Here is a 12,075-nt window from a genome sequence, read left to right as displayed (position 1 = left end):
AACACTCGAACACAGTCATCCGTTATATTTGCAACAATCAGACACACTTGGTGTTGTATTGATTGATATAAAACTTATAGGTCCTGAAAACTACTAGATATGGAGTAGATTGATGAGGCTAGCCTTAATGGTGAAAAACAAGTATTGTTTTGTTGATGGAACTTGTTTAAAGAGTTCGTACAAAGGAGAATTGGCAACTCACTGGGAGGATTAGCAGCACAGTTTCACCAAATGTAGTTACTACTATATTCTATGCTCCAAATGCAAAGCATGTTTGGGATGATTTCAAGGAACAATTCAACAAGTCAAATCTAACCAGAATCTACCAGATATGGACTGAGGTAGCATGTCTGAGGCAAGGTACAGACTCTGTAACTGACTATTACACTAAAATGAAGAACTTATGGGATGAATTTGATGTGTTAATTCCTTCACCTTCATGTGGATGTGTGGAAGCTAAGCCCTATGTAGAACATCTACAACAACAAAGGTTGTTGATGTTTCTGACGGGATTATATGAGTCCTTTAATCGTGTGAGGAGTGATATATTGCTTAAATCTGATGTACCTAGTGTGAATCAAGCTTACTCTACTATTGTACAAGAGGAAAACCAAAGGCAATTAGGAGTAGTTGATACAAATAGAGAAATTCTTACTATGTTAGCTGGAAGAGGACAAAGGAAAAAGGTCAACAAACTCATTCCGAGGCCCAGCTTGTGAGGTCTGTGGTTATAAAGGTCCTAAGACATTAGATTGCTACAGGTTGGTTGGTTACCCAGCAGACTTCAAAAGTAAGAAGAAATCACTTCAAACTGGTAATCAAACTGGTCTAAGTGGTTATGATCAGGATCAGAACAAGGTGCATCAAGGAGGTTATAAGTCAAGAGGTGGTGCACATCAAGGTGAAACAAGCAACTTCAGGCCATATGCCAATTATGCAACAGCAGTAGCAGGACAAGGATATTTTCTTATTGAAGATGAGCATAATCAGATGAAACATTTGCTGCACAACACTGATTTAAGTGAATGCAAGGCCAACTTGGCAGGTAATGTTTCTTTGGTGTCTAATAATCCAGGCTCAGATGATTGGATAGTGGACTCAGGGGCAACACACCATATAACATCTTGTAAGGATCTGCTAAAAGAAATAAAGCAATTAAAAGACTCAAGTACAGTTCAGTTACCAACAGGAAATAAGGCTCAAATTACAAGCACAGGAAATTTGGGTTAGGTGACATAAAAGTGAAAGATGTCCTACATTTACCTGATTTCAAGTTCAATACCTGATTACAAGTTCAATCTTCTATCAGTTGCCAAGCTCACTAGGGAATTACATTGCATTGTCTTAATACTAAAAAGCAACTAGCTGATTTAATTACAAAGGGGTTGGGAGCTTCTCAGCATCACGTTCTACTGCACAAGCTTGGGGTTTTTGATGTATGCACAAACTCCAGCTTGAGAGGGAGTATTGGAGTATGAGGATTAGTTAGAGTTAATTGCTGGTATTAGCTTTAATGATGATACAGATAGTTAGTTAGATGACATAATCAGTTAGTTAGTGACAGCTGGTTACAGCTCATGTGCACATCACGTGCACTGTATGACCAAATGTATAAAGCCATAGTTGGCATTTGTATTCAAACACAATGAATGAAACTTCTCTTCTTTCTTCTAATTTTCTCTCAATGCTTGCCCTAGTTTGAGATCAATGAAGCTAAGCTTCATGGATTTGATCCAATAGATCAAATCTAACAATACGTATAAGGCAAAATCCTCCTTCAACCTTGCAAAACACAATCAAAATTATTCACATAAAGCTATGAGATCAACCCTTGGGAAGTTTAGACTATGGCTCCACATTGTTTTTGCTCTAACTTCTAGCTTGATAGCCACTGGTGTATTAGTGGAATATGAACTTTCCAAAGATGACATTTCATTACCACCAAAAAATTATGAATTATTAGAGGCTTCATCACCTTCAGCTTCACCATCTATATCACCACCATCACCTAGATATCTATCTCCATCTCCAGCAGCTCCACCTAAATATAGATCATCATCACCTCCACAATCATTATTGTCACCACCTCCACAATCATTATTGTCACCACCTCCGTGCGACTACAAACTATCACAATCATTATATCTACCCCTCCACATTATCAGGGATGACTTTACTATATGGCCAATAAAGCAATCGTTTGGGGCCCCAACTTTTTTGGGGCTTCATTTTTTTCTTCTAAAAGATGTATTTTATATATATATAATTGTTGGCTCGACCGAACAAAGTTTTCAAAATTAAAATTGATAAAATCTTATCTAAGATGAACAATGTCTCAAGTAAGTTTGAATGTATTAGCTATATGTATTATCAATTGAAAAAAAATTGTTAGAACAAATAGATTATAGAACAGTAATTAATGAATTCACTTCTAAAAAGGCTAGAAAAGTATTTCGCTTCTAAAAGGCTAGAAAAGTAGACTTTAAATAAAAATATATATGACGGTCTTTATTTTTAAAAAAAATTAGGGCCTCTCTCAGAAGTTTAACTTTAGGCCCCCAATGTTGTTGAGACGGCCCTGCACATTACCATTTTAATTCACTACCACCACCTCGATCTCCATCTCCTTCGCCATTGCCACCTCTAGCAGCTCCTCCGAAATATAGACCATCAGCACCATATCCACCATCTCCATCTCCGCCACCTCTTCCATAATCTCCATTTCAAACACTAAAGAAAGCTAAGAATCTACCATATTACTAGGTTTCATTCTCATAATACGTATACTACATAAGCACGTGTATCCTCTTCAATCCAACTATTAATACAAGTTTCACATAAATTAATTTTATTCTTATGAAGCATTGTTAATTGAATTGTGACATGAAAGTATTGGTTTGGTTTGAGGAAGAATTGGGTATCTATGATATCTTATAGTGTTGTAATAGTTAAAACTCCAAATTAAAAGAGTTAATTGAATGTACTGTACATTATGTACATCTCCGTGTAATATCTAATACAGTTTCCTCTTGTGCTTAAAAAATTGTTCCACTGGAATCCTTATAAATTATATAATAGGTCCTCACTAGTTTACGTATCACATATGGTGTTACCTTAAAATGCTAGTATATCCCAATATACGAGACCAGGAAAATGATGTAGAAGAAAAGAAAAAATAAACCAAAACTTGCATAGTTATTAAATGTGAAATAAATATATCTTATCCTTTTGGCCCAAATCGTGGAACTGGTTCTCTAAAACTCTGAGAGACTTGCGAATTTGGGAAATGGGAAGTATTCGGCCAATTATAACCCATACACCAAAATCCTAATGGTTCTACTTCTAGGAGCCGTTTGGACATGGTTTGAAACCGTTTGGACATGGTTTGAAACCACGGTTTCAAACCATGATTTGAAACCACGGTTTCAAACCATGATTTGAAACCATGTTTGGACATGTAATTTGGATATCTTAAGTTGTATTTTCTCTTATAGACATAAAAACCCCACAAGTTGTGAAAACTATCAAAACATTCCTAATTCTCATACAATCTTACCAAATGAGCAAGTCACAGTTCATAACAAAAATAATACGTTACTAGAAGGCCTTTCTAAAAAATACAATATCAATTGATCAAACTTTAGTTCAATAAAAATAAAAATTTAACATGACTAATAATGTAACTACTCTTTAATTATAATCCTCCCACATGGTAGACATAAATAAAGGTTGGTGGAAGTTAATGAGGTTGGCAAATGGTTAGTGGGAGTGGTTGTTAAAAATATTTACCAACTTATGAGTCTTTTTTTACAAAATATAAACTTATGGGTCAAATTTTATATTTAAAATTTTTGAAACCATGGCTTGAAATCCAAATCATGCCTTTTTGGATAATTTGGGGTTTGAAACCATGGTTTGAAACCATGAGATGAAATGCGTGTCCAAACGCTAATTTCATCTCATGGTTTCAAACCGCATTTCGAAACACCTACCTAGCATCTTTTGACCAATTCATTGTGCGTTATATTTATTTTTACACACTATATAATGGTAAAAGATAAGCTCATTGAACTTACTAGTGTATTTGCACGTGCTTCGCGCGGTTGTAAATAAAATAAATCAATATAAAGTTTAATATTGATACTATAATTTTTATAAAGAAGTCAATTCTACAATCAAATAGCTTTTTCATGATTCATTTAGCGTCTTATTGATTTTGATAGAGAGAATATTTCAAGAAATAATGCAGGGTAAAAATAATAGTAGATCAATACATAAGAAAAGCATAAAATTAAAATGTAATGAAAAGGGTCCCTTCGGGGACATCCGATAAAAAAAAATGAAAAGAAGCAAATTGATGGTATATAAAAATCTGGGGATGTAACCCTGAGATAATAACTAGGGAAAAGGGTCAAATATACCCCTCTACTTTGTTTTATTAGTTAAATATACCCTATGTTAGTGAAAGTTAATAAAAATACCCCTGCCGTCTTCAAACTTCACACTTATGCCCCTATTTAAATGGAAATCCCCAAATTCTCTCAAATTACCCAATTTTAAAAAAATTACCCATTTTTTTGTTGACCTGCCCCGCCCGACCCGCCTATCATCATCATCAAGCTCTAGTTTCATCTTCTTCCATGGAGAAAAAAAAAAGCAAAAACATACCCAAATAATAAAATCCCAAAACTCACCTCAAATTTCATCTTTAAATCCAACTCTAAATCTTAGTACAACCAATACTTGGAGTCTATCAAGGACTAGTTGAAACCGAATCGTGTAAAAAGGGGAACAGTTCAGTCTGTCAAAATGGTGAAATTTATCTGTCTGCGAGGTAGGAGAAGATTAAAACTGATAGAATATTTTCATTTGAGTAGCCCACTACTACTGTGGCTGGGAAAGTAAAAGGTTTGTTCAGATTTAACCTTGAGCTAGTAGAAGAAGGGACTAGAACCCATTCATATGCATTGAGCCCCTATTTTTTTTTTTTTTTGGGGGGGGGGGGGGGGGGGGAGTAAATAAACATTGTATTTATTAATACGGGCAGTATATACAACTCAAACAAAAATGGAAAAAGGAGCAACCAACCGGACAAACCCCAGTTGTGCTCAAACTAGGCACAAACTATCAACAACGTAGCTAAACTATCAAGAAACAAGTATCTTTCAATGCTCAGTCCATTTCTTCTAAGGGTAGAAGTTCAGCCTCTGCATATAACTTGCTAAGCTTTGGAGTTAAACTAGCTCTCAAATGAACCTCTTGGATGATACGTTTGGTCAATACTTGGATAGTCCAAGTACTGACTGCACCAAGATTTGAAGCTGGATTTAAAGATGAAATATAATGTAAGTTTGGGATTTTATCATTTGGGTGTATTTTTGCTTTTTTCTTTTTTTCTCCATGGAAGGAGATGAAGCTAGAGCTTGATGATAATGATAGGCGGGTCGGGCGGGGCGGGTCAATAAAAAAAAGTGGATAATTTTTTTAAAACTGAGTAATTTGACAAGATTTGGGGATTTCCAATATCCAAATAGGGGCATAAGTGTGAAGTTTGAATATGACAAGGATATTTTTATTAACTTTTACTAATGGAGGATATATTTAACTAATAAAACAAAGTAAAGGGGTATATTTGACCCTTTTCCCTAATAACTAACCTTTTATTCTTCATTTTCTAAAGGCCTTTTTCTTGATTAATATTTTGTTCCTTAGTGGTATGAATTGTTGACACTTATATTTCATATTAATAAAATAAAGACTAAAAAACTAAAAAGGATAGGGAACAAAAAATGTTATAGAAAAGGAAAGGAAATCAAGAAAAAGGAAAAGATCAATGATTAATTAAATGTATTCTATCATTGATGCGATCAAATACACTCGTCTCTAATACTTTCTTTCCCTTTTCTTCATTTCGTTTGTAGATTTTCATTATTCCAATCTTAACCAAACCATCCAAAACTCCTGACTCGATGAGTATTGTAATCACTGAAGTCTTAAGTACTGAACATTCCTCAAAAGTTAAAATAACAAACCTAAATCTGTCACCTAAGTGTGAACTCCGTTGGTTAATTTGATTTTCACTTAAATTTTTTAAATATACCACATAGTTCCTTAAACCTTGTTTTACTATAGCCTCTAGCGCCCTAGAAATATCTGACTGGATGCTCTATATTGTTGGCATCAAAGAAAATCGCATTTTTTATGTAACTTGATCTTAATTTTTCTTGGCATGACCATGACATTTGTGGTTTTGTCTAATTCAACGAAAAATATACTCCACAAACAAACCTAAAAAATACTATTTCACGCCATGGATCTCTGTCATACGTTATTTTGTTTGATAGCTATAAGCGTTCCCATTGTCGGTCTCTTCCCAATTTTGTGGAGAACAACCCATCTAAGCAGTGTTCAATTTCTCTTTTACTGTAGTGCATTCAGAATTAGGTCCCTACTAATATTTATAGGCTTGTCGCGCGTGGCTGTGAAACTTCTGAAATTAATTACTAACGTGAAACTTGATGCTAATGCTAATGCTAATGCTAATGCTAATGAGATTAAATTGAGCAAGGGACGTGGGTTGAGATTTAATAGGGAAGAAACGTGGGAATGAGCAATTACTCAATTTAAACAATGCTAATGAGAATAATTAATTTAATGACAAGGGACGTGGGTTGAGATTTAATAGGGGGAAACGTGGGAATGAACAATTATTCGATTTAAACAGCATAAAAAATTTAATGAGTGATTTTTTCTTAAATAGCACATAAATGGAAAAAATAGGGAAAATGCCAAAATTATAAGAAAAAAGATAAATGCCAATGGAGGCCATAGAGAGGTGTCACATAGGATTGTTTATGCCTAACTTTATATTATATATAGATTCTGAAACAGAGTGGTGGGAATTGCTCTAGGTTGTCATTGTGTAAAATTGTAACGGAATGGACAAAGAACGTCTAAATTCTTTTTTTTTTTTGGGGAAATTCCAAACTTAAATTATGTAGTATCAAGGGTCGTTTGGTAGAAGGTATAAGCTGAAATATCTCAACACTAATTTTTGTACCATGTTTGGTAGAAGGTATAAATTTATCCTGGGATAAATTTATACCTTGTACCAAACAAAGTATAAAATGTATCCCATGGTATAAGCTGGGATATATCTTCTTATATCACTTATTCTGGGACTATTTTATACCATCTCCTAAATGGTATAAAATAGTCCCAAGATATGGGATAAATTAGTCCCGGGATTATAGTCCCGGGATAATTTTGGCCATGCACCAAACGACCACTTATGTATTGTATTGATGTATCTCAGCTGCCTCCCTGATCACACGTAGCGGAACACTCTATCTATTAAGACTTGAGTTTCATATTTTTATTTAGCTAAAACTTTTAATAATGATTTTTTAAAACTACTGTAATACAAAATTCTAGCAATGCTCCAATAGTCCAACTGACTTTAAAATATAACCTCGAATTATGTATAAATCGCCGTTAAATAATATCCAATTTTTGGTTTTTGACCACTGTTATCAAATAGGAACAGCTATGGCTGAATATTTTATGTATCGTGAACAACACATTTTAATAATTTATGACGATCCCTCCAAACAAGTGCAAGCTTATCACCAAATGTCTCTTCTATTACGAAGACCGCCCGATCGTGAAGCTTATCTAGGAAATGTTTTTTATTTACATTCACGCCTTTTGGAGAGAGCCAATCACGCCTTTTACTTTGCAATTAACGACAAGAGCTAAGTATAAAGAATTCCTCCATTCACTTTTACTTATCTACTGTTAACTTTGCACGCTCCTTAAGAATTTATTAATGAAGTATGTAGTTTACTATAATACCTATAGTAATTGTTGTATAATCACAATAGATTTGTAAAATGAGTAATTAATATCAAGGATAAAACAAGATTTTTGTTTTATATTTCTCTTAATATGGTAAAATGCACAAGTAAAAGTAAAAATAAAATTTATTTTTAATATAGTGGACAAGTAAAAGTAAACAAATAGAGTAATTATTAAAGTTAAAAGATGTCAATTTGGTATAATATTTTAGTTTAAGGGGAAATTTGTATAACAATTTACAAAAAAGGATAAGAAATAAAAAAGAGAGAGTGGGAAAACAGAGGATTGAATTCGAAAAAACAAAAAGAAAACAAAACCCTGGTGAATTTGGAAAGAAGCAAAATAGAACACAACGGCGGCAACAAGCGAGAAAGATATATATATATATATATATATATATATATATATATATATATATATATATATATATATATATATATATATATATATATATATATCAGCTCCATTTGGTACCCTACTTCTTCTTCCTCTTTTATTATACATTGCGTTTCTTGGTAAAGTATTTCTATTTTTCAAGGTGTTTATTTATTTATGTTTTCTCTAACTTTGGGGTTTTTTCTTTTAATTAGTAGGTGGGTTTGTTGGTACTTGGGAGACTAGTAGTCAACTCTAGTACCCACTTTTAATTTGAAATAATATCTTAGAAACTTTTATCTTTTTTAAAAAAAAATAAAAAATAAAAAAATCTCTGAATGCATAAAGTATTGGAAACAGTTATGCCATGTCTTTTGAAAAAATAAAATCCACATGTTATATTTTCTCTCTAGAAGAAAGAAAGCACAATTTTATTTTATTTTGCCTACTGATTCACACTCATTTTGTCAATTATCACGTTTAAACGATTGAATTGTTAAATTTGAATAGTTTCAAGTCTTTGAATTATTAATAGTTGTTTTAATAATATGAATTTCCAAATTCTAGGAAGTTACTGCCTAGATGGATATTCCAGAAGATCATAGTGACACCAATTTCAATCATTCTTCTCTTTTGAACCTATCAAATGACAAACACTCTGAGAAAGCTACAAGTGAGTATCGAATTCTCTTAAATGCTTTAATTGATGTAGCGAGGTTCGTCTTGAAACAAGGATTGCCATTTATAGCTGATGAGGAGAGAAAATGTTTGGGATTTTGAAGCGTTCTTGCAATGGTACGGGGATCACGTTGTTCCTGATGTGGGAAGAGTTATGTTAGAAAATGCTCGAATGCATCAAACCATGACTGCCCCGAGTGTCCAGAAAGATATTGTGAATGCTTGTGCAAAGGAAACAATTAAAAGCCATTGTTAAGGACTTAAACGGAGATTATTTTGGAATATTAGTTGATAAGTCGGAGGGTGCTTGTGATGAGGAAGAAATGACAATTGTTTTACGCTATGTTGCCAAAAAGGGTATTGTGATGGAACGTTTCATTGGTATTATCAATGTCACTGATAAATCTGCACAATCATTGAAAGAAACAATAGATTCTTTGCTTATGAGTTACTCACTAAGTCCATCCAATATACGTGGACAAGGTTATAATGGAGATACTAACATGGAGAGAGAGATCAATAATGATCTTAAGACTCTGATTTTACAAGATAACCAGTCTTCACATTGCACTCATTGCTTTGCCCAACCACTACATTTGACACTTGTAGCTGCTGCTGTTGCTAAAAGGGAATGTGGTGTTGATCGATTCTTTGGTATACTCACCTTTGTGTTGAAGGTTATAGGAGTTTCTTTTGAGAGCCAAGATTTTTCACAAGAAAATCAATTTGGAAATTTGGAAGAACTGCTTAAGTTTGGTAAAGTTCTGACTAAAGCTCTTGCTGCGCGACACTTTAATCAGAAGTATGAGCTCGAGAGATCAGGTGATGCTGCTTTGGAATCTCATTTCAAAACTTTACTTAGCTTCGTTACTATATTTTCATCAGTTGTTCATGTGTTAGAAGTTATTGCAAGTGATGGTTTCACTTCTGAGAGAATATGGGCAGATGATCTTGTTGATGACCTACAATCATTTGAGTTTGTTTTTATTCTACACATGATGTTGAAAGTACTGTCGATCACAGAGGAATTGGATGTAGTTTTGCAAAGAAAAGATCAAGATATTGTAAATGCTTTGGAACTCGTTGGCACGGCAAAGAGACAATTTGAAATGATGAGAGATGGTGAATGGGAACATTTGATGGATGGTGTCTCTTCATTCTGTGTCAAACATGATATTTTGATTCCTAAAATGCATGATCTCTATGTTTTTCCTGGAAGGGGGAAGCCTAAGGTATCTACCGTCACATATTCACATCACTATCGTGTGGATGTTTTTGATGCTGTTATTGATTCACAATTGAAGGAGCTTGACAAGTGTTTTGATAAAGTGAATCATGACTTGCTTCTTGGTATGGCTAGTTTGAGCCCAGTAAATTCTTTTGCTAATTATGACAAGGACAAGATAATGAGATTAGCTAACTATTATCCAAGTGAATTTGGTGACAAACAAGCTTCAAGAACTCAGTTGCCAGCTTGATAATTACATTGTTTATATGCGACAATGTGATGATAGGTTCTCAAACTTGAAGGGACTTGGTGATCTTTCTAAGATGTTGGTTGCAAAAAAGTTGGATTTAACATGGCCACTTGTTTATTTGCTTTTGAAGTTGACTTTGATTCTTCCTGTTGCCGGTGCAAGTGTGGAACGATCTTTCTCTTGGGTGAGAAACAAAAAAAATGAGATGCGCAAAAATATTGATGAAGATTTTTTCAATGATTATTTAGTCTGTTTCATAGTATGGACTCTCGTCGAGAACAATGAAGTGGGCTGTAATTTCTGTAATGATGTTGACATTGATATACTATTGTTCCATAACTATTTTGGTTACTTTTTTATGTATCGATGACTCGATGATTTAAGATGACAAATACTGTGCTCAGATCAGTGGCTTGCCAAACTGAAAGCTTCTCTGGCAAGTGGTTTGGGGAAGATAGCACTATCCTTAGTTTTGGCTTCATTGTTTTCTGGTTGTAGTAAGTTGGACCGGTGAAGGGCCAAATATACCCCTGTACCATCGGAAAAGGGCCAAATATACCCCTCGTTATACTTTGGGTCCAAATATACCCTGCCGTAATACTATTGTTTCAAATATCTCCGTTAAAGCTGTCCAAGATGGACATCTAATCCTATGTGACACTGATATTTGATGATGTGGATACCACGTGGGCATGCCACCTCAGTACTCCGAACCCATTTTACCCTTTTCCTTTATTTGTTCTTCCACTATTAAAACTTCCTTTCCTGCCACCCACTACTAAAAAATCTCTACTTTCTCACTGAAAATTCAATGGCTATTTCCCACTGAACGTGGGTGAGAAAAACCTAAATAGTAGTATTTTCACACAAAAAATTAAAAAGTTTTCCAGCATTTCAATGAGAACCTGTTTTCACCATGTTTTTTCCCAGTGGGAATGAGATGGAAAAATTATATTTTGTAGCACAAATTTTTCACTGAATGTCGGGGGGAAAAACTCTATATCTAGTAGTAACCACCATTGCCACCATATCCTCTATGGTACAACAATTTACTTCTGCCTCAAAAAAAAAAACTGCACCTTCCCCACTGCAGTTCACTATAAGTTTCATTTCCAGGCTGATTGTCAATCTCCCTGCCAGTGGATAATAGTGAACAAGAACCTTTGACAAAGCTTCCTTAATCTTTTCATCAACATTCTCATTCTCTTTTTCTTCTGATTTGAAACAATAAATTGTTCGGACCGGCACGGGGATGCAACAGCTTTTAATTTATTTATTTTAGTAAAAAAGGTAGGTCACAAAGATCACGTAAGATTAGTGTTGAAATTCTTAAGAAGAAAAAAACGTAAGCAATAATAGTGGCAATGGTGTTGGAGGGGAAGAAAATTTTACTGATGGAAGAACAAATAAAAAAAAAAAGGGTAAAATGTCTTTTTGAATGATTAGAGATTTTCTCATAAAATTATTACACGTTCAAACGCTGATTTATCTAAAGGCCTATTTAGACTTTTCGCGCCACGGCAAATCATATATATATATATATTGATGACTTCCAATGAATTTGCTCTATGCATCATCAAGATTCAAAAAGACAATACTCTTTTGCTCTTTCCTTCCACAGGCATCATAAATGTAAAGCTGGTGGCACTTTTATTCCTGTAGGCTGTAAGGCAGAATACTTGAATTG

At 34.1% G+C, this 12,075-nt stretch overlaps 1 protein-coding gene across 1 annotated transcript; it reads left to right on the top strand.

Annotated features, from left to right (window-relative positions):
- Positions 1-9,128: 9,128 nt before the first annotated feature.
- Positions 9,129-10,388, top strand: LOC132615726 (uncharacterized). Its single transcript, XM_060330338.1, has one exon. The coding sequence runs from the start codon at positions 9,129-9,131 to the stop codon at positions 10,386-10,388; it is 1,260 nt and encodes a 419-aa protein (XP_060186321.1).
- The last annotated feature ends 1,687 nt before the right edge of the window (positions 10,389-12,075 follow it).

Source organism: Lycium barbarum, chromosome 1 (assembly GCF_019175385.1).
Source record: "Lycium barbarum isolate Lr01 chromosome 1, ASM1917538v2, whole genome shotgun sequence".
Lineage (NCBI taxonomy): Eukaryota > Viridiplantae > Streptophyta > Magnoliopsida > Solanales > Solanaceae > Lycium > Lycium barbarum.
The sequence above is the reverse complement of the archived record's forward strand: the minus strand, read 5'-3'. Positions and strand labels throughout refer to the sequence as shown.

Excerpts from the sequence above, each read along its gene's own strand:
- LOC132615726 (XM_060330338.1), top strand. The coding sequence starts at position 9,129 with ATGCTTGTGCAAAGGAAACAATTAAAAGCCATTGTTAAGGACTTAAAC.